At 38.3% G+C, this 22,486-nt stretch overlaps 2 protein-coding genes across 8 annotated transcripts in view; one reads left to right on the plus strand and one right to left on the minus strand.

The window, feature by feature from the left end:
* The window catches only part of LOC115674495 (aminopeptidase M1-like), a 37,285-nt gene extending 21,539 nt beyond the window's left edge, over positions 1 to 15,746 (plus strand). For 2 of the 7 annotated variants that reach the window (XM_056311105.1, XM_056311101.1), the window contains exons 11-19: positions 48 to 306; positions 418 to 539; positions 627 to 724; positions 1,273 to 1,450; positions 1,537 to 1,651; positions 1,736 to 1,803; positions 1,934 to 2,008; positions 2,292 to 2,369; positions 2,681 to 2,984. In XM_056311105.1, coding sequence (XP_056167080.1) covers positions 48 to 306; positions 418 to 539; positions 627 to 724; positions 1,273 to 1,450; positions 1,537 to 1,651; positions 1,736 to 1,803; positions 1,934 to 2,008; positions 2,292 to 2,369; positions 2,681 to 2,869 — 1,182 coding nt within the window. In that variant the 3' untranslated portion in view covers positions 2,870 to 2,984. Of the gene's footprint in view, positions 1 to 47; positions 307 to 417; positions 540 to 626; positions 725 to 1,272; positions 1,451 to 1,536; positions 1,652 to 1,735; positions 1,804 to 1,933; positions 2,009 to 2,291; positions 2,370 to 2,680; positions 2,985 to 7,005; positions 7,117 to 8,987; positions 9,134 to 9,563; positions 9,667 to 9,944; positions 10,132 to 10,254; positions 10,349 to 10,488; positions 10,643 to 10,768; positions 10,874 to 10,944; positions 11,060 to 11,147; positions 11,264 to 12,418; positions 12,602 to 12,706; positions 12,966 to 13,076; positions 13,199 to 13,330; positions 13,429 to 13,974; positions 14,153 to 14,238; positions 14,354 to 14,438; positions 14,507 to 14,637; positions 14,704 to 14,976; positions 15,055 to 15,327 lie in introns of those variants that run through there. The other 5 variants (XM_056311107.1, XM_056311106.1, XM_056311104.1 and 2 more) reach the window with 5 other exon arrangements.
* Positions 15,747 to 16,114: 368 nt separating this feature from the next.
* LOC115674536 (protein phosphatase 2C 53-like) lies at positions 16,115 to 20,415 on the minus strand. The gene is made up of 4 exons (XM_030596937.2): positions 18,384 to 20,415; positions 17,871 to 18,188; positions 17,682 to 17,787; positions 16,115 to 16,726 (listed from the first exon to the last, which is right to left on the minus strand). The coding sequence occupies exons 1-4, from the start codon at positions 19,272 to 19,274 to the stop codon at positions 16,392 to 16,394; spliced, it is 1,650 nt and encodes a 549-aa protein (XP_030452797.1). The 5' UTR covers positions 19,275 to 20,415; the 3' UTR covers positions 16,115 to 16,391.
* Positions 20,416 to 22,486: the final 2,071 nt, after the last annotated feature.

The following is a 22,486-nucleotide window of genomic DNA, read 5'->3' on the forward strand; positions in this document are numbered from 1 at the left end:
ACAGCGAACCAGCTCCAAACTGACATGACTTTGATAATAAATGGCAGTCACAATTTTTGTTAAGTGGTTCCCACGGGGATGGACAGTGGATTGTGCCAATAACATTTTGTTGCGGCTCGTATGATGTGCGCCAAAGTTTGCTGTTGGAAACAAAATCCGCATCTATTGATTTACAAGAAAGCGGAGCTTGGATAAAAGTTAATGTGGACCAGACAGGTTTCTATAGGGTAAAGTACGACGAGGACCTTCAAGCTGAGCTAAGCTATGCCATAGTGAATAAAATGTTATCTGCAACAGACAGATTTGGTAACTTTGTTATTTCTTCCAATATTAGAACATCTTCCGCCGGTCCCCATTTTTCATCTCTCTTCTTAACCTAAAATTCAGGCTAACCAACTTGTGGCATGCTTGCAACAGGTATACTGGATGATTCCTTTGCTCTCTGCGTGGCTCGCCAGCAGTCCTTGACTTCTTTGCTCACTTTAATGGCTGCTTACGCAGAAGAACTTGATTATACTGTGTTATCGAATTTGATAAGTGTATGTTCAGCTATAACTTTACTCTCACTTTACATATATAAAGTGAGATGATATATTCAAGACTGATTTTACTTCCTTCTTTGGCAGATAAGTTGCAAAATTGCAAGAATTGCTGCAGATGCTACTCCTGAATTGACGAAATACTTTAAACATTTTTTTGTCGTTCTTTTCCAATACTCTGCAAAGTAAGTTCAGCTACTCTTATGCGTCTTACATAGCCTTGCTGGTAGAATTTCAGACTTACATTTTACAGCTCTTACATCATGATAACGAATAAAGCAAAAGGAAGAAGCTTCTTTAGCTAGGCAAATTAAATTCATTTTAAGAAATTGGAAGAATATACCAATTTTTTACCCGGATGTCTTTTATCTTTAAGATAGATTCTCTCAAGTAGAAGTGCTGGAAGACTCTGCTGAATTTATGCTTAAACTTATTACGATAATTTTCTTTTCAACCTTTATTTCTTGATGCATTAGCCAGAAAACCATCTTGATGATCTTTTTCGAGGTTAATTGGTGTAGTTGTCTTTGGATGTGTAGTGAGAAACCCGCTTAAGTGATGTCAAAGTTTAAAGAAATACTCTTAAGTCTTTAATAGACTCTTAGTGAAGTTTTGGATTTTAGACTACTAAATGTTCTAAAGAAATTATTTTCTATTAAAGTTTTATGTCAAGTTGTGATTGTGAAAAAGAGAGGCTCTATCATTAGCTTTTTCTGTTGCATTTTCCTGGCAGGAAGCTTGGTTGGGAGGCCAAAGAGGGTGAGAGTCATTTAGATGCTATGTTGAGAGGACAAATTTTATCTGCCTTGGCAGAGTTTGGAGATGAATCCACACTGAAGGAGGCAAGCAGGCGCTTTCATGCATTCTTAAATGACAGGAGCACACCGCTTCTCCCTCCTGACATCCGAAGGGTAGTGCAAGCTCATGCATTTTCTGTTACGTTGTACTTCTTCTTGTCCAAGAGCCTCTAAATGCATGTACTTACCTGTTTTTACAGGCAGCCTATGTGGCAGTGATGCAAACTGTGAATGCATCAAACCGATCAGGTTTTGAATCTTTGCTGAGAGTCTACAGAGAGACTGACTTGAGCCAGGAGAAAACCCGCGTTTTAGGTAGATAAATGTCATTTGGGTGAGCGTTGCAACAGTCTGATACTCACCTTGCTATAATCTTCCTTATTTTTTCGGTCTTTGTAGGTTCATTGGCCTCTTGTCCAGATCCAAATATCATCCTCGAAGTGCTCAACTTCTTATTGTCTCCTGAGGTACTGTGGCTTGTGTACTAGTTGAATATACATATGTTACGTTAGTTCCTTGAAGTCTCCTTTATTCAGTTCACCTTTTGTTTGATCGAAAAGGAAGAAGCTAAAGTTTCACGCCATTGCTTTTGATTAGGTTCGCAGTCAAGATGCTGTCTTTGGGCTTGCTGTTTGCAGGGAAGGACGTGAAACCACTTGGAATTGGCTGAAGGTAATTCCGTTAATGCCAGCGGCATATTGACTTCTTATTTGTCATACTTAAACGAGTAGATGATGCTTTCCTTGAATTTGAGCTGATATAAGTTAGATTGCTTTTGGCTTATTGCAAAATCTACAATTGTAACGAAGAATTGAGAGCATTTGTGACTCTCTCCTATTCTTTAATTTGCTGCTTGTGGTTTTTCAACAGTTTTTGCTTGTACCAAATAACATTTGATGCTTTCTGCCGTATCTAATGTAGCATTCTTCTGTGATATATCAATCATTGATTGCAGGCAAACTGGGAATACATTTCAAAAACATGGGGTTCTGGGGTTCTCATCAGACGGTTTGTCAGTTCAATTGTCTCACCGGTATGTCATCCCATCACCCGTGTGCCCGTGTGTGTTCGTGTGGGTTCAAAAATCTTAAAAAGCAACATCTTCATCACATATACAGCTTTAGTTTGACACTTATTCAACCAAACCCCCACTCAACCCCCCAATAAAAGGGGAAGGATGCTTTGGTAAAAAATAAACAAATAGTTCGTCTGTATTCATCGTAAAAGCTTTGTGTTTTCGAGGATTGAATGTTCTTTGATAAGGTGTTTTACCCTTCTGTCTGTTCTTATTGGACAAGCGTGGTCAATTCCTTGAGTTCCCCTGCTTTTTCATCATTTGTCTAGTTTGCATCATTTGAGAAAGCCAAGGAAGTGGAGGAATTCTTCGCAACCCACTCGAAGCCTTCCATTGCAAGAACACTGAAGCAGAGCATCGAGCGGGTGAACATCAATGCACAATGGGTTCAAAGCATTCAGAACGAAGAACATCTCGCTGAGGCGGTGAAGGAGCTGCCATCTTTTATTTGGGTTTGATGCTCGACTGTTTGTCAGCAAAACATGTGAAGTGACTTTTCATGTGTGTCTTTCCTGAACTTTTACCTCAATGGTTGCAAATGCAATAAACATGCTCATGCTTCAAGTGTGTCAATGTTCAATCCATTCTGCCATTGCTCCAAAGGGCGAAATTTGCCACTCTCAAACGTACAATCTCTCCAGGAACGAGCAAATGACATCAAGTCTTACCTTTTGATTAGCCAGTCATGAATGGTTAATGAAACTGTAATAATGGCCCAACCCAAGCCCGTTATTTTATAAGCCCAAGCCCAACCATTTTTCTTTCTCCTTCATCATTTAGTGCAAGTGAGCGTAAATGGAAGAGAAGAGAGGACTTGGCGACAAAAACAAGGAAATATAAAGAAGCTTCCGTGAAGAAGGGAAAAGGGGAAAAGAGAGAATGAAGGAAAAATTTTCGCAAAGTAGCCATTTCGAACATCCCGACAAGCTAAATCAACTTTGAATTGCAACACTTGGTAAGTATTCAAGCCCATTATTCGTCTAATCCGAGTAATTTTCGAAGTTAGATCATAAATTTTTTATCAAGTTTTTTTTTTTATCAGGAGTTAGGTCATAAATTTTGAGTTACGAAGTCCAATTTTGGAGTTACTAAGATGTAGATTTATATGGAAATGATGGTTTAGGGCATTTTGGAGCTGTAGGGTTTCACCAAAATCGTTTTTAAAATACGGTTTGATCGGAACAAATTTCTGAAGTTTCGCATGCAAGTTACGCGTGACAGACAATACACATAAGAGACAAAGATGAACGTTTATTATAAATGGGTTTTTTCGTTAGCGCTTAGAAGTTGTTTGATCGACTATTAAGCGTAGTTAGTCAAGTCGTTCGTTAGAGGAGTGTATTAGTTAGATTTTGATATTGTTTTTCAATTAATTAATATGAATACGAGTGCGTCGACTCGAGTAACATTCGTAGGTTGGTTTTTGACTTTCTTAGATGAGTGGGTGTTATCTTTTCATTGAGTTTGTAAACTCATATATTGAAAACGATAACATTTTTTGTTGCATAAAACTAGATCGAGCATTTATTACTGTTTTGTCATTTGAATTGGAAAGTTATCTTTTGATTACAATCTAAACCGATTGCCTGTAAATGGGTTTACAAAACCCTTTTGTGAAAGAATTACGAAAAGCACTTGACTTTGAATATGGTTTATGAAAGGGTATTTGTATTGATTTGTGAAATACATTCTATTTGATAAATTGAGTTATGAAAGGGATATGATTTGTTTTGTGAAACCGGTTTAGGAGATGAATAATGGATTTGTTTTGTGGATTATTGGATAATGATATTAGTGGATTATGCTCATTTCTCTACGATTAGAACACATTGATGGGGTAATTGTGTATACTGTTATCAGGACGTCTTTCTAGGCCACACCACTAGCTAATATTGATGGAGACCTAGCCAAAGGGGTAAATTTGATTGCGTTCATTACAAGCGTTAAACATAGCCATAGTTAGACATTGAGTATTAGACTAGTCAATGGAATGGACTATTGACATTTTATTTTATAGCCATTAATGGTTGATTTGTTATTGTTGATTATTGATATGATATGTCAGTAGTTATTTCGTGAAAAGTTATAGTCCACCTTTGATATTTTACGTATATCGTATTCTAGATTTGGGATTGATGAATTATGATATCGGTTTATAAATGTTTATAGTGGATGCTCGATCTGCTAAGAAGATATGTACTATTTACTATATTATGGTTGCTCATTCCATCCATCTTCCTTGTTTTTCAAGTTTTTCAGCTAGCCGCAAGTAAAATAAGAGCGTTTAAGTCATCATGAGGGCATTTTGATAGTGGGATTTTTTAATATGAGTTGTTTATGTTTAAGATGAACTTGTGAGTTTAGTTATATGATGGAAACGTGTATATCTTTTTATGGATTATAGAAATTCTTATATTGGTACTAAGTGACTCTTTTTCCCAATCAACTGCCTGTGAGTCCTATCTTGTGGCTCGCACTGCAAGAGAACTCATATTGCAGGTGAGCACTGCTAAAACATCGAAGATATTAACTAGTAAAACATTTCTTTCTCAGCACTTGCAAAGCAACCTAAAAGACTAAAAGTCGACATCGTGAACATGGAAGAGCATTTCTCATCATCGGAATTGCTATTTTAATTCATGTACCATGCATTACTAACATAACACAAAATCCTCATCGAACCCTCTAGATCTACCTACCTATGATGAATTAAATTGCTCGCAATGTCAAAACAGCGAGGTCATCACAATCTCTGTAAATTAAGAATGATACTCTCGTACATCGTAGAGCACGGGGTAGAAAACAAGAATCAATATGAAGAAGTAAAGAAAATCATTAAAAAAATCGTAAACCTATTGTACAGATGTCAATTCAGTCATAAATCTTTTAATTTGGCTAATTTAGTCCTGAACTTTTAACGATTTGCTAAGGGAAAATGACACAAATAGTCCCTGAACTTTGACCCAATGTGCAATTTGGTCCCTGAACTTTAACCTAATGTTCAATTTGGTCCCTGAACTTTGATTTGTTCAATGTGGTCCCTGAACTTTTAATACGTGTTCAATTTAGTCCTTGAACTATTTGAAAATGTTCAATATAGTCCTTCCATTAATTCAAGTACATGGACTATATTGAACATTTTCATATAGTTCAGGGACTAAATTGAACACATATTAAAAGTTCAGGGACCACATTGAACAAATTAAAAGTTCAGAAACCAAATTGAACATTATGTTAAAGTTCAGGGACTACATTGAACAAATTAAAAGTTCAGGGACCAAATTGCACATTAAGTCAAAGTTCAGGGACTATTTGTGTCATTATCCCATTTGCTAATATAGTCCTTCCAGCCAATTTTCATCAAAAACCGCTAACGTGAATGACGGGTTTCCTATGTGGCGTAGCTGACGCTAACGTGGACAATTTTTGCAATTTTTATATTTTTTTTCCTTTGTCTTTTTTCGTTTTTTTCAAATTTCCCTCCATCGGTCCGTGGCCTTGGCGAAGGTCACCAATCACAAGCGAGGGATGTGACGTCCTCGCTTGGCCCAAATCCGGCGAAGCGTTGTGACCCTCGCCAGAATTGGGCGAGGGCCATAGTGCTCTCACCTAGTGTTGTCACGGGTTGCCGGCCCATAGTAAAAAAAAGGTAAAGAAAAAATGGAAAAAAAAATAATCTGAAAAATAATTTAAAAATTCCAAGAACTATCCATGACATGGCATCCATGTTGGCAATTTCAATCAAAATTGACCAGAAGAAGTACACTGTCAAAATGTTCATGACTAAATTGATCAATTGAAAAGGTTATAACTGAATTGGTATCCATATAATAGGTTTAGGACTTTTTTAATAATTATCTTTTAGGATGCCAACATACTAATCATGTGCAATTTTGGAACTTCCTTCGGGCATTTTTGGTTCACTTGACTTGATGTTTCTTGTGAGGAAATGGAGACGAGATTAATGGATGAACGAGATAACTAAAAGAAATGGAATGATCAGTTTCGTAACTCTGTCAAATTCAGTCAGGTAGTATGTATGAAAATGAGGCGATCTTATAAAATCTAACACAGATTCGGCCCATTAAATCGTGCATGACATTTGACTATGTCGTGATATTTCTAATAAATTTAAGGGTGAATCATAGAAGTAAATCAATGAAAGGTCCTCGTTGCGTTAGAAAGGTTGCAATGAATCTAGAGAGGACACATGAGCATACCAAATTGAAAGAAACCTGTCCTGAGAGCATCATGACTACATACATAAATGGCTTCACCAGTTCAAATGAAAGAATTTACTATAATTGATATATGCACAAATAAAAGGCTGGCTTAGGTGAGAGATGTTATAAATTGAAGACTAATTAATTAAGCATTACAATCTTGATCTGACAATAGAATAATACATGCGACTTCCATCAGAGACTCAAAATGCAAGTTAAGCAAGAGCATCTGGTACCAAGTACTTTGAGTGGTGTGTTAACTTTACTTATGCTTATTCCTTCGTGTGAATATCCAATAAGAAGCAACACAATCTGCTCAAGAAAGAGATGAAATTTCCTTTTGCATTTATTCCTTATCTTCTCATTTGTCTTATTCTTTAACTCCTTTCGTTGCTTTTGCTCTTGTGGAACCATGTTCCTTAAAAAGATCAATTAACCCATTATGTTATCAAGAGCACCTATGTTAGAACAATCATTTAATGGTAGCTAGTAAGTATTTTCCATTTTTTTTCTTTTTTTGAATTTTATCCGTACAATGTTATCGCAAATTTATATTCGAGAGCTATTACATTTAGGAAGGATTTTGGGTACTTTATTGGTGTATGATATGATGTTGTCTCAATGTGCAAATACTTAATTCCGGCTTATTATGTCCTTCTTATCAATGTAAGGAATTGATGGAAGAGACTACCAATTTAAGCATGTGCTCATGTTTTCTAGGTTTTCAACTATGTTGGGTTTACATTGCATAGAGTATAAATATGTGAAGGCGACAAGAGAATAGTTGATCTCTTGCGGTTATTCATTTAACTAATCATAATATATTATTAGTGGCAATAATTTTTGGGATCAAATCTCGATTTCAAATTCAAAATATTCGATGTTAACCAAACCGATACATTACCATAATGATCCTCTTAATTCACAATAAAAAGTAAATTAAATTTTCAAAATCAGATGGAATCAAATGAGGTAAGTAATTTAGCTAAATTATTATAATTTAGCTTAATTAATCAAAGTCCAAATCATAGACCAACGTGAAGTAAAGTGAACAAAAATTAAAAATTTGTCGAAATAGAATGTACGTGACATCACATTCTACCAATGAACAAGAAAGACAACATGGAAGCCCACGAACTCACGTGACTTCTCACGTGCAAGCCATGCAAGAAGCGATTTTCCAAATGCAAAACTCACGTTACAAATCTCCGCTCCCGCTCGTCTTCTTCCTCGCTCGCTTCGAGATCGAGAGAGAGAGGGAGGAAGGCAGGGACTGAGCTGTGACGTCGCCGCACAAAGATCCCATCAACGCAAAGATGGAGCAATTCAAAGGCCAACCTCGCCTCCCTCAGTTCGCGTCGCCGAAGCGATACGAAATAAGGCTGAAACCCGACCTCGCCACCTGCAAATTCGCCGGCTCTGTCGCCATCGACCTCGACATCGTCGGCGAGACCAAATTCATCGTCCTCAATGCCGCCGACCTGTCAATCCATAACGAGACTGTTGCCTTCACTAGCAAAGCGTCCTCCTCCTGCTCGAGGCCGGTTCCGGGAAGAACCGGTCTGGTTCTTGGTTCAGTGCCATCGTCATCTTCAACAAATCTCTGTCTCTTTCCTTCGGCTGTTCTGAATTGTTTGTGGCAATGTTGGCGACGACTTTGGACCTGCCTTTTCAGTCTACCGAAACATGGAGAACGATTCGGCGCCGACGTTAGTAATGGAAAATCGCATCTCATTTTCTTTTTCGCGTTGCCCATCTAGGCTTTGGTTGTGAGAGAATTCGCAATAGCTGATTTTGTTAGGAGCTATCACTTGGTTTAGTCGTGAATTATTCATCTAAAGCAAAGCATTAGACTTTGCATAACTCCAGCCTTCTTAGAAGTAGGGCCGTCTAATGAATGGGTCGAGTCATGTCGCGTAAAAAATGGTCCGATCCATTTAACCAATTTTGATTGACTTATATACAATAAAAATCTAGTGTCTCGTAGCCGGCCATACCCGACTCGAACCATATTTCTGAAATACATCTATATTTAATCCAATTTATGAAAAATTCGTACCCACTCATTTAAAGCCCGTTAAAATCCACATTTATGGTGCATATGTATTCTTAACTACTTTTTTTTTTCCATGTTTGCTTTACTCTTTCTAATTTTTATGCATTTCGATATTTTTCTAATTCTAGTGATGAATGCATTTTAATGTGAAAAAAAAATTGAGATTATGGGTTGGCTCATGGTGACGGCTATTGTTGTCGAGTTTTGAGATTGTAGTTTCTATATTAGTCTGTGTTGATTGGTATGAAGAGGATTTGGTGGCGTAAAGTGACTTGACGATATTGAAATGCTGAGCAGGTGTTTGAGCCTTGTAAAGTTGACTTGGTTAAGGAAGACGAGATATTGGTTTTGGAATTCCCCGAGACGCTGCCTACTGGGATTGGAGTTCTGGCTATTGATTTTTACGGAATTCTTAATGATAAGATGAAAGGGTTCTACAGAAGGTAATTATTTCTAGGAAACACAGAACATGATGATCTTCAGCATTATTTGGTTGGGAAACAGGGATTGTAAAGCAACTGGGATCGCATACAATTTAATCAAATGGAGAACAAGCTTCATGCAACCACTTGCTTCCTCTGCTATTTCTGTTCTAAAGTTCATCGGGTTTCTGCCCTGCATCATTTGGGACATCATTATGCATGTTCTATTAGTACTTCTGAATCTATGCCTATCTGCTGTACATTGACTAGGGGTAATTCTATACCAATTGCAAGATATGCTAATTTATTAGTTTTTGGATGAACTACTGGATGATGAGATGTTAGCACGGTTAGTATTGTCACTTAATTTCTGATTTAAAAGAATATGTGTGACTTTATTAGTAGTGGACGGCCAAACTCACTCACTTGAGTTATAATGTACTTAATGCAGTACTTACGAGCACAATGGTGAGAAGAAGAATATGGCAGTTACTCAGTTTGAACCAGTTGATGCTCGGCGATGCTTTCCATGTTGGGATGAGCCTGCATGCAAGGTTCTTATCTTTCCTTTACGTGAGTGGTTTTTGTGCAACTGTCCTACCGATCTTCCAATGCTTATCATGGCTGTACAAGCCTCTGAGGGAGGTGTCATTCTCCTCAAATGATTGATACACCCTCAATAGTTCCGCTAGTTTGGTCTATATGAGGTTATCAATATCTATAATGATCTCATTTTAAACACTGTTTTGAACTTCATGAAATGTATTTTTTAGGTGGGCATTTATTGATGTTACACGATTAGTTCACTTGACTTTGATGCATGGTGTGACAGGCTACATTCAAGATTACTTTAGATGTGCCGTCTGATCTAGTAGCTCTCTCCAACATGCCGATTGTTGATGAAAAGGTGCAAGGACACGTTAAGACAATTTTTTATCAAGAATCACCCATTATGTCAACGTACTTGGTCGCAGTTGTCGTTGGGTTTTTTGACTACGTCGAAGATCATACATCTGATGGTAACGTCACCGATTAATTCTTTGCTCTCTTAAGAAATGCTGTTATCTAGTGCACAAGGAAAGCCTTTTTTTTCCTTTTGTTTTTGTCCAATTGTTCTTATATCTGCTTCATTGCCTTTGCAGGAGTAAAGGTGAGGGTATACTGTCAAGTCGGGAAGAAAAATCAGGGAAAATTTGCCCTACGTGTTGCTGTCAAGACGCTTGAATTATGCCGAAAGTATGTCCTTATCAGATCTTAATTGTCTGTTGGTTGCGGCCCACTTGCCTCTGAGTAGTTTGCATTTGTTAGTACTCTTATATTGTGAGCACTTACGTTCATTTTGGCGGTTGACTATCAGTAAATTGAATGAAATCCAGATATTTTGCTGTACCGTACTCTCTTCCGAAACTGGATATGATTGCTATCCCAGATTTTGCTGCTGATGCCATGGAAAATTATGGTTTAGTTACTTATTCTGAAATGGCTCTACTCTATGATGAGCAGCACTCAGCAGCATCTGACAAGCAGAGGGTAATGTAAATTACAATTTGCTGAAGAACTTTCAATATCTAGTTTGGTTGTTCGAAGTTGGAAAGTTCGGTATGTGTGGTCATCAATTTGCATAAACGTTTGATACTTCTGTCTGGCTTCTTGAAGGTCGCAACAATTGTAACCCATGAACTGGCTCACCAGTGGTTCGGGAACCTTGTTACCATGGAGTGGTGGACTCATCTGTGGCTAAATGAGGGATTTGCTACTTGGGTAAGTGACCTTGCTTTGTATTTTTTATTCATTATGACTAATGCATGTTTTATATGACGTGTTTCGCTTAGGTGAGCTATTTGGCTACTGATTGCCTTTTTCCTGAGTGGAAAACATGGACTCAGTTCCTTCAAGAATCTACCGAAGGGCTGAGACTGGATGAGCTTGCTGTGTCACATCCCATTGAGGAAAGCAAAAATTTGTTTTCCTTCTCTAAAGATATCCTTGCGCAATAAGCATTCAAGTATTTGAATTGAAGAAACTTTACCTCTTCAGGTGGAGATTAACCATGCTAGTGAGATCAATGAAATCTTCGATCCAATAAGCTATCAAAAGGGTGCATCTGTGATCCGGATGCTTCAGACCTATCTTGGTGCTGAATGTTTTCAGGTAATTCTTTTACCTCTCAGCTTGTGATGATCTCTCAGTAACTGCCTAGAGAGTTCATGTAGATGACATGTGAAATTTGTTTTACATAAAGTGAATGAACCAGCTAGAAGGCCTTTCTATAAGGAACATTGAGGAGTTCTCCAAGATAAAAGTGTACTGTCTTCTGCTATATAATTTAATCAAGAGAATATGTTAGTTCTTGACATGATGCTGATGAAGACATCTGCATCTCAAAAGCCTTACTAGCAGTTTCACTGACTCGAGCAGAAACAATGTAGTGAAATTTCTGAACTTGATTTAATTAGTAGGCCCAATATTGGACGCTTAACTTGAGCTGGATTGCACTTCACTTCTTTGCGCTCGCTTGATGAGACTATAATTTAATCAAGAGAATATGTTAGTTCTTGACTCGATGCTGATGAAGACGTCTGCATCTCAAAAGCCTTACTAGCAGTTTCACTGACTCGAGCAGAAACAATGTAGTGAAATTTCTAACTTGATTTAATTAGTAGACCCAATATTGGACGATTAACTTGAGCTGGATTGCTCTTCACTTCTTTGCGCTCGCCTGATGAGACTATAAAATTGATGAGGTACTTAAATCACTTGGAATTGACTTCTTTTTCTTGATTGTATTGCCTAAACGAAGCCTTCATTTAGACGTAGTATCTACTTAGGCTCAGGTTCAAAATTTTTGTTGTACTTTATATACTTCACGTGCTACTTAGTGTCAGAGCACTTAAGCTTGCAATTTTCCACTTATAATAATGATATCCTTTGACACCCCCATCAGCAATGCACTATGGCTTGATAAAACTGCTGTGCTTAAGCACTTTTTAGATGCTTTAATAATAAACTTCCGGCTCGTAATGGTAGGTTTGATTTTTATGGAATATAACAGAATCAAGTTGATGAGATTAAACTGTATAAGTGAAATAAGAAAGATTCTACGATTTCGTTCATATCTTCTGGTTAATTTGTTTAATTACGGGTTCACAAAATGAACTTGCTAATTAAATCATTATCCATCTGAATTATTATAGATGTGCATGTTCTTCCACCATGTTTTTCTGTGTATAGTACACTTTCATATCAGCCATCACTTGTTTTGGATTTTCTCGAAGATTTAACACGGACATCTGTCTGTGAAAATAGAGATCACTAGCTTCATACATAAAGAGGCATGCTTGCGCAAATGCAAAGACAGAGGACCTCTGGGCTGCCCTCGAGGAGGGATCAGGTGAACCCGTGAACAAGTTAATGAATTCGTGGACCAAGCAGAAAGGATACCCTGTGGTTTCCATCAAACTCAAAGATGACAAGTTAGAGTTTGAACAGGTTCTACAATGCTATTTCTTTGAAGTTTTGTGTTCTCTTGTACATTGCCAATCTTCATACAGCGAACCAGCTCCAAACTGACATGACTTTGATAATAAATGGCAGTCACAATTTTTGTTAAGTGGTTCCCACGGGGATGGACAGTGGATTGTGCCAATAACATTTTGTTGTGGCTCATATGATGCCCGCCAAAGTTTTCTGTTGGAAACAAAATCCGCATCTATTGATTTAGAGGAAAGCGGAGCTTGGATAAAAGTTAATGTGGACCAGACAGGTTTCTATAGGGTAAAGTACGACAAAGACCTTCAAGACAAGCTAAGATATGCCATAGAGAATAAAATGTTATCTGCAACAGACAGATTTGGTAACTTTGTTATTTCTTCCAATATTAAAACATCTTCCGCCCGCCACTATTTTTCATCTCTCTTCTTGACCTCAAATTGAGGCTAACCAACTAGTGGCATGCTCGTAACAGGTATACTGGATGATTCCTTTGCTCTTTGTATGGCTCGCCAGCAGTCCTTGACTTCTTTGCTCACTTTAATGGCTGCTTACAGAGAAGAACTTGATTATACTGTGTTATCGAATTTGATAAGTGTATGTTCAGCTATAACTGTACTCTCACTATATATATATTGCATGCGTCTGAACTTGGATTGGGAGAGATTCTTACTATGGATTTTCGTTGAGATGATGTATTCGAGACTGATTTTACTTCCTTCTTTGCAGATAAGTTACAAAATTGCAAGAATTTCTAAAGATGCTACTCCTGAATTAATGGATTACATTAAAGAATTTTTCGTCGGTCTTTTCCAGTACTCTGCAGAGTAAGTTCAGTTACTCTTATGCATCTAGCGTAGCCTTGTTGTTAGAATTTCGGTTTACATTTTACAGCTCTTACATTATGATAACGAATGAACCAAAATGAAGAAACTTCTTTGGGTGGGTAAATTATATTCATTTCAAGAAATTGGAAGAATTTACCTTTCTTTTTGCCTGGATGTCTTTTTATCTTTAAGATGGATTCTCTTAAGTAAGAGTGCTGGAAGACTGCTGAATTAATGCTTAAACATATTAATGATAATTTTGTTTTCTACCTTTATTTCTGTATGCATTAGCCGGAAAACCATCTTGATGATCTGTGCAGAGGTTAATTTGTCTAGCTATCTTTGGATGTGTAGTGAGAAAGCTGCATAAGTGATATCAAAGTTTCAAGAGATACTATTGTCTTTGATAGACTACTATAAAGTTTTGAATTTTAGACTACCTAATGTTCTAAAGATATTATTTTCTGTTAAAGTTCTATGTCAAGATGTGATTGTGAAAAAGAGAGGCTCTATCATTGGCTTTTTTTTGCTGCATTTTCCTGGAAGGAATCTTGGTTGGGATGCCAAAGAGGGTGAGAGTCATTTAGAAGCTATGTTGAGAGAACAAATTTTATCTGCCCTGGCAGAGTTTGGAAATGAACCCACACTGAAGGAAGCAAGCAGACGCTTTCATGCATTCTTAGATGACAGGAGCACACCTCTTCTTCCTCCTGACATCCGAAGGGTAGTGCACTCTGATGCATTTTCTGTTACCTTGTACTTCTACATGTCCAATAGCCTCTAAATGCATGTATTTACCTGTTTTTACAGGCAGCCTACATGGCAGTGATGCAAACTGTGAATGCATCAAACCGATCAGGTTTTGAATCTTTGCTGAGAGTCTACAGAGAGACTGACTCGAGCCAGGAGAAAACCCGCATTTTAGGTAGATAGATGTCATTTGGGCGAGCGTTTGCAACTGTCTGATACTCACCTTGCTATAATCTTCCTTCTTTTCTCGGTCTTCGTAGGTTCGTTGGCCTCTTGTCCAGATCCAAATATCATCCTCGAAGTGCTCGACTTCATATTGTCCCCTGAGGTACTCTGGCTTGTGTACTAGTTGAATATACATATGTCCTGTTAGTTCCTTGAAGTCTCCTTTATTCACTTCACCTTTTGTTTGATCCAAAAAGGAACAAACTAAAGTTTCGCGCCTTTGCTGTTGCTTAGGTTTGCACTGTCTCTGGGTTTGCTGTTTGCTGGGAAGGACGTGAAACCGTTTGGAATTGGCTGAAGGTAATCCCGTTAATGCCGGTGGAACATGTCGACTTCTTATTTATTTTACTTAAATGGGTCAATGATGTCTTCCTTGGATTTGAGCTAATATAAGTCTAGATTGCTTTTGGCTTATTGCAAAATCCACAATTGAAATGAAGAATTGAGAGCATCTATTCTTTTTGTTGCTGCTTGTGGTTTTTCAAGAGTTTTTGCTTGTACCAAATAACATTTTATGCTTTCTGTCGTATCTAATATGGCATTCTTCTCTAATATATCAATCATTGATTGCAGGAAAATTGGGAATACATTTCAAAAGCACAGGATTCTGGGTTGCGCATCGAATGGTTTGTCAGTACATTTGTCACACCGGTATGTCATCCCATCAGCCGTGTGCCTATTTGTGTTCGTGTGGGTTCAAACATCTTACAAGCAACTTTCTCATCACATATACTCATTGCAATGGTAATAATGTTCTTTGATACGGTAAAAATGAACGAGGGGTTCGCTCTGTACTCATGGCAAAAGCTGCGTGTCTTCAAGGATTGAATGTTTTTTGATACGGTATCTTTCCCTTCTGTTTGTTCTTATGCAAAAAACGCGGTCAATTCCTTGAGTTCCCCTGCTTTTTCATCATTTGTCTAGTTCGCATCATTTGAGAAAGCCAAGGAAGTGGAGGACTTCTTTGCGACCCGGTCAAAGCCTTCTATTGCAAGAACGCTGAAGCAGAGCATTGAGCAGGTGAACGTCAATGCACATTGGGTTCAAAGCATTCAGAACGAAGAACATCTTGCTGAAGTAGTGAAGGAGATGACATAAAGGAAGTACTAGGATTCTGTTTTTTTATGGTTTGATGCTCAACTGTTTGTCCGCAAAACATGTGAAGTGACATTTCATCTGTGTCTTTCCCGAACTTACGTCAATAGTTGCGAATGTAATAAACAGGCTCATGCTTCTAGTGTCAGAATGCTCAATCCATTCTGCCACGGCCCCAAAGCGCAAAATCTGCCACTCTCGAACGTACATTTTCTAGAGGAATGAGCAAATCTATTAAGTCCAGCTAAGCCCAATGCTTCTCTTTATCCTTTGATTAGCCCAGTAATGAATGGCTAAATGAAACTATCATTGCCCAAATCCAGTAATACAACGCTTATGAGTCCTACCTTATGGCTCGCACCGCAAGAAAACTCATATGGTGTCTTGTTGCAGATGAGCACTGCTAAAACGACGAAGAAATTAACTAGTAGAGCTACTCTTTCTCTGCACTTGCAAGGCAACCTAAAAGTCTGGCATTGCGAACATGGAAGAGTGAAAACTCGGGGAAGAGGTATTCACCAATTTCAAGCTGTTACTCTGCATCAGAATTGCTCTTTCAATTCATGTACCCTGCATTACTAACACAACACAAAATCCTCATTAAACCCTCTAGATCTACCCAACTATGATGAATTTAATTGCTTGCAATGTCAAAACATCGAGGTCATCACGATCTCAGTCACTACAACCAATATTAGCTGCCATGTACAGAAGCCAGTAATAGGCAATGTGTAACAAGGGAGCATGTTCCCACGGTACATTAAGAACGAAACCCTCGTAAATCGTAGAGAGCCCGGGGGTAAAAACATAGGGGCTAATCTTATCCGACCTTACGCAGCTTTATATACTACAGTCAAAGAACAAGAATCAATATTGAGAAGCCGGTATACGAATCATGTCTTGCTCTTGAACTTCCTTTGAGCTTTCAAATCTACAACGATCACTGTGATGTTGTCCTTGCTTCCCTTTTGGAGAGCACACTTGGAAAGGTACTCAGCTGCCGCTTGAGCTGCGGGGTCCACCACCTCGCCCCTATTGGGAAGGTGCGTGGCCCCATTCTTCTTATGCCATAGAAGTAATCTCTTTCGAGCCAAATCACATACCTCCTCATTTGTCATCACATCCCATAAACCATCACTTGCCAAAACAAGGCATTCGTCTTCCCTTGTTCGGGGAACGAACAAGACTTCTGGTTCTGGGATGATCCAAGGTTTAAGGTATCTATCACCTACAGTCCAAAAAGATAGTCCCACTCAGCAATCAATCAGGTAGCACACATATCTGTACAACTTTGAGATTTCATATCTATCTTACTACTAGGTTGCGTCAATTCATAGTCATTTTATGACCTTAGGTCAAGTTATAGTATTGCAGAATCCTGAATGAAAATGAAATTTCATACTTCAGAGTAGAAACATTAAGCACAAATGATCCTCCAAATGGAACTCCCGACCAAAGAGCATGTGAAAATCAATTTATAACTGGAAAGGAAGCCAATGAACTCCTTCAAGACAATCAACATTGAGTAAAACAAAGAACTCCACGGAAGAGAATGCTAAGAAAATTTGTAAAATTGAGATGCTTAATTAACAAAGCGGTGCCAGAACAAGTCCATTACTAAAGAGTGAGGAAAATTTCTAGCTGGCCCTGTCTTCACAAGATGAGTTTATAAAAAATTAACATGACTAAGACCAATCAAAGTCTGGGGTCACAAGTAAATAATAGACACTTTTTACAGCATAAGCTCATATACTTTGATGGACCTATGTTATAGCACTGGATGGTTTCTAGTTTCGACATTTATCACAAAAAGTCCTATATCAATGTTTTGGACAGACTTTTAACTTAAACACGGAAAGGAGAGACTAGATCAAAAACAGAGATTATCATCACAAGAACTCCGACTTATTGCCAGCGAGTAAAAGGACATTTCGCTGGGATAGGATCACATTTCTTTTCTGACTAAACAAGCTGAGTACAGCCATTAGATCCATATTGATATGTAGACATCCTCCACAGATACGCTCTTCAACATCATGATCATGATAAGAGAAAAAAGTCGGCAATTCAAGTCCCATCTAAAGTGGGAGACCGAGGGAAAAGGGAAAGATCAGATAGATAAATCAAGCCCTTTTTGACATGTAAATGTAATATCAAAAAGAGGCTATGAAGAAGTTGCTTACCAATAGACCTTGACATTGCCAGAACACCAAAGACGCGATGACCGTTCCACTGGATCACCTTTCCCCCGGCTGCTTCGATCCTAGCATATTCATCTTCCCGATTTGGCTGCCACAGCATGATTAACCAAAATAAAATTAAAGAAACTAACAAGTTTCGATCATGTACATGGTCAACAGGAGGTTTCTTACCTTATGATCCACTGACAGTGCAATGGGTTCTTTTCCACGATAAAGAACTGCTCTGGAATCTCCACAATTTGCAACAACAATATGTGATGAACAGATTATGGCAACAACAGCAGTAGAGCCGACCGTCTCCGGGGCAATGGGTTCAGTGCTGGCTTTGCCGCTGACTTCCGCATCGACCTTAACAAAGCAATTTGTAAATGCCTTCCTCCATAATTCTTGGCAACCGTCCATAAAATTGCCATTAGTTAAGTGATCCCTGAAATACTCTATTTCCTCAGCCAATGCTGAATGAACACGCTCTCGACAGTAATTTGCAACCTAAAAATAAACAAAAAAAAACTCAATAAGTAATAAACATCGTAGAGGTACAATTTTTCTTTTCTACAAGTTGGTTGCTGAAATTAAAAAAATACTCCAAAACAGACAACCCGGTAAAAAAGGTAGATTAATCATGACTAAAAGATGGAAAACCTTGGCTGTAAATTATTCAGATAAAACATAAAAATGAAGTACCTGCAAACCTCCATGTCCATCATAGACTCCGAAGAAATGAGCAGTCTGCTGACTCACATAATCACTGATTCCATCAAGGGCTGGACCACCAACCAGCATCTGGATAGGAATCTTTAGAAACTGAGGCACAACTGCAACTGCGTCTTCCATCTCAGGTCTCCTGCCGCACAGCGAAGTGAATCCCCAAAGGGGCACATATTCCACCTCAAAAACACTTCGTCCAACGGTCGCACTCAGTTGTTTGCCTAGGGGCAACTGAACTACAACAGCAGAAGATTGGGAACTCAAACTGTTCCTGATATCTTCCTCGAGGCTCACTGCAACAGAGAGAGGTCCATTGGTCATCTCTCTCTCAACATTCACCTCCTCCACTTCAGGCGCCTTGGCAAGAATTTCGACACTGCAAACACTCTTCTCAACATCTAAGCACCTAGGTATTTCTATTTCAGAATTAGCATCAACAATTAGGAAATCCTCTGCACATAAGCTACTAGTCTCACTTGTCACTGAAAGAGAACATGAGCTTTCAAGGAATCGATCACCCTCCAACGATAAGGAATCATCTTCACTTTCTTGGGCTATCACATCACCGGTAGCAATCCAGTCAGTTTTGTCGTCAGTTATCATATCCAGCAAAGGTATTTCATTACCTTTTTCCTCTCCCGGAATTGACACTGCTACAATCCTAACCTCATTATCCAAATCACCACAGCTAGAGTCATCTTCTTCACCAGAAGCCACCTCTGTTGTATCCTTCATCACAGAATCGGATAGTGAATCCGAAGTATCCGCCATCAAATTTAACCTTGACATATCCATGTGGCTTACCCTTCTTGTATGATCAGAGTCTGAATTATCTACTCTAAATAGCACCAAATCCGCCAGAGACATCTCCTACATCAAAACCCTTAGCCTGACCAAAGAAAAAGTCTCCCTCAAACCCCTCAGAAAGCAAACAACCTTCCATTTTTCAACTAAATCATCAACTTCATCACTCTCTAAGAAATATTCAGAAAGATAATTTGCACTATTCAATTGTCCATTTTCCATGCCCAAGAGCCAACACCAGGAAAGCAGCTACTTCATGCTTGCCGACATTGAAGTTGGTGAAAAGTGTTGAGAAATGCAACAGGGTAAGTATAATCTGGACCAGTAGAGAATTTAAACCAGACAGGTACGGTAGACCTCTAATAAAGCCTTATCAACTTCCCCTTCTCTGGAGTCTTCTTTATCCGCATCCATCAACTACAATGAAAGCGAAATACCCAGAAAAGGGAGGATGGTTTTAAATCCTCAAAACAGGGATTGCAAAACAAAACCCGATAATCGAAACCAACCCCTTATCTCCACACACAAGAAAGAGAAAGTGAAAGGGTCATGAGAAAGTGAACCAAGAAAAGGGTAGAAGTCCCAAGAATCACAGGGAAACCCTAAAAAGATATTACCCTTTTCCTCTTGCCACTTGAGTTCCCTGGATCTGAGGCAACCCACTTCAACCTATTGCAAATTGACTCTCTTTTGAACCTCTCTTTTCTGTCTCTCGCACATGTATTCACAATTAAGCAAGAAAAGGAACTCGGAGGAAAGGCAGAGAAGACTCGCTACCAAATATCTTCAACTGTAAAAAGCACCTCCTCCCTCATTCTCTCTCTCCACCTCTCCTGCACAGACTTTCCAAAATCTGAAATCTTGGAGCCAGAAGCTTTTCAGGGACAGCCACGCAACCGGGCTTGAACGTTGCCAAGAATCACACGATATAACAGCTCAAATACGATCACAATATCACAACAGTTAAAGAACTCAACTTTCACTCTCTTCTCTCTTTTTAGGAGAACTGAAAGAGAAAGAACCCACAGAGGAAGTGAAGCAGCAGAGGGTGAAACAATAAAGGGTAGATATTAAAATGGAGAAAAAGAGGAGACCCAGGAAAGAGAGAGACAGAGAGACAGAGAGAGAGAGATGGTACACGTGTCCGATCTGGAAGAGCATGTTAAAGCATCTCCACCCATTTTCATCCCATTTTGCTTTTCCTTTCTCCAATCCGAAGCCCCTCTCTCTCTCGCTCTCTCTCTCTCTCTCTGTCCATTTCCATCCATTGCCTTGCTTAAAGGGACCTTCTTTGCTTTTTGTGTGCACACAATCAAAGAAGAAAAACCAATGTCCCCTTTGTTAGGTCTTGCCCATTATTGTCAGACACTCAGAGATCTTTTGAGAAAAATGTGAGAATTCCAGAAGAAAGCATCTTTTCTTTTCCATTTGGAATTTGCTTATCTTTGTCTATATGAATGAGTTTTGATTCTCAATCTCTAAGCAAAAGGGGTCAAAACCTCTGCTTGCAATTTAGTCGTCCTAATCAAAAACTTTATGGATATCGTTCTTAGAATCTCGTGGGCTTATCCTCGACATTTTATTATACTAGACTTATGCTCTCAATTTTCTTCTATATACATTTAAGTTTTAAGTCAGGTAGACATTCTCGTCATCTGAAAAGTAATTTAGATAGTTATTACATAAAAGATAATGTAGATCTTAATCAATCGCCTCCTTGTTACATTTTAAGTCGCATCCCGATGAGATCTTTTGCTTTTTTTTCATGTCCATTGTTTTATCTCGAAAATACATGTATAGTTTAAGACAAATTATTCTTATTCTATGCATCTCTAAAGAAAAAATCTCTATGACTCCACTCCACAAAAGGAGGAGTCAGCTGTTATTATAGCTGTTGTTATTATTGTTGTTAATATTATGATTGGTGTTTTTACCTTTCTTATCATTGTTTGTAAAAAGTCATATAATTCACCCTCACATGCACCCAAATAATTTGAACCCCAGAAAAAAGAAGAAGAAAGAAATCACAAGGCGTGTGCCCATCGCTGGCAAACACGTGGTGGCCAAGCAAACGACCAGCAATAAGATAATAACTTTTCACAGGTCAAAATCACTTTAAAAAGGCTGATTAGAACAATTTCTTGTTAACCTCTTTTGGAAAGCAGGCTTCTTTTGATCTTTTTCATCGAACAAGGAGATGGAAACAAGAGGAATTCGATTGGTCGAGGAGAAAGGTCTTCTGTCTGGTTCTAGGAGTAAATTAGGAAAAAAGGAGTTGATGTGGGCATGGGCTCCCCCCTCGTGACAACGTCTGCAGTGAAAATGAAATCTTGATGTAATTGTCAATCTTTCTAAGAAATTAGACACTGCTTTCTTTTGACTTAGGTTCGTATTCTTTTGGGTGCTGAGAGAGACTTGGGTTTGGGTTTATAGATTAACTCCAATCAAAGTCAAAACCCTTACCTAATTTGTGATGTGTGTCTGGGCAAAATTGGAAGAGATCAACTTCGAAACGGGGTAATTAATTGGAATTTTTCGGTGCAAAGTACGAAAACAATGGAAAAAGATAATGAATTGAACCTAGTTGATAATCGACCCGATTAATATTAATATTAAAGGTTATTGCTAGGACGTATTTGTCTCTTATGTAACCATCGTATCACGCTTTAGGTGAGTTTCGAGATTAGTCTATCACAAGATTTTCTTCTGATTTAGCAGTTTTCCTAGTTTTATAAAATAAAGGGTGCATTTAATTTTCCATGTTTTGGTGAACTTCACCCATTTTTCTGGTCAAATTTTGACCCCGATTCTTGTACAGTAGCCGAGGTACCCCATGAGAGTCAACACGACTTAAGATCACAAGGTCTTTAAAAAAAAAACAAAAGTATTTATACTATTAAATAGTGATAAGGTTACGAATTCTTTATGAAACTCTACACCCAAATATATACGATTCATATCGAAATGAGTCGCATCACAAATAAGTCTCAAAATGCGTAACAGAAGCTAGCTAATTAGATCTAAGTCAGCAAAGATGAAGTTATTTTGGATTAATTATTTCGCCGGCGACAATTTTTTTATATATTTTGAAGGAAAAGTACTTAAATAGTGAAATGATAATAAAATAATACGAAAATTGAAATGGCATGTGCGTCTATATATATAATTTAATCTTTGGCCCCAAGCTTTTCAGTTTCGCACAAAGATTCGCCAGATCCATGGGGCCCCATGAAGCATGAAAATGTGGCAAAAAGTTTCGATTTTTCTTTTTGCCA

The sequence above is a fragment of the Syzygium oleosum genome, unplaced genomic scaffold (assembly GCF_021117445.2).
Source record: "Syzygium oleosum isolate NSW1041296 unplaced genomic scaffold, Sole_v2.1 Sole_v2.04, whole genome shotgun sequence".
NCBI lineage: Eukaryota > Viridiplantae > Streptophyta > Magnoliopsida > Myrtales > Myrtaceae > Syzygium > Syzygium oleosum.

Excerpts from the sequence above, each read along its gene's own strand:
- LOC115674536 (XM_030596937.2), bottom strand. The coding sequence starts at position 19,274 with ATGTCTCTGGCGGATTTGGTGCTATTTAGAGTAGATAATTCAGACTCT. Across the intron at positions 18,189-18,383 it reads ATGGACATGGAGGTTTGCAG|GTTGCAAATTACTGTCGAGA; the intron begins GTACTTCATTTT and ends GTTTATTTTTAG. Across the intron at positions 17,788-17,870 it reads CACTGTCAGTGGATCATAAG|CCAAATCGGGAAGATGAATA; the intron begins GTAAGAAACCTC and ends ATGCTGTGGCAG.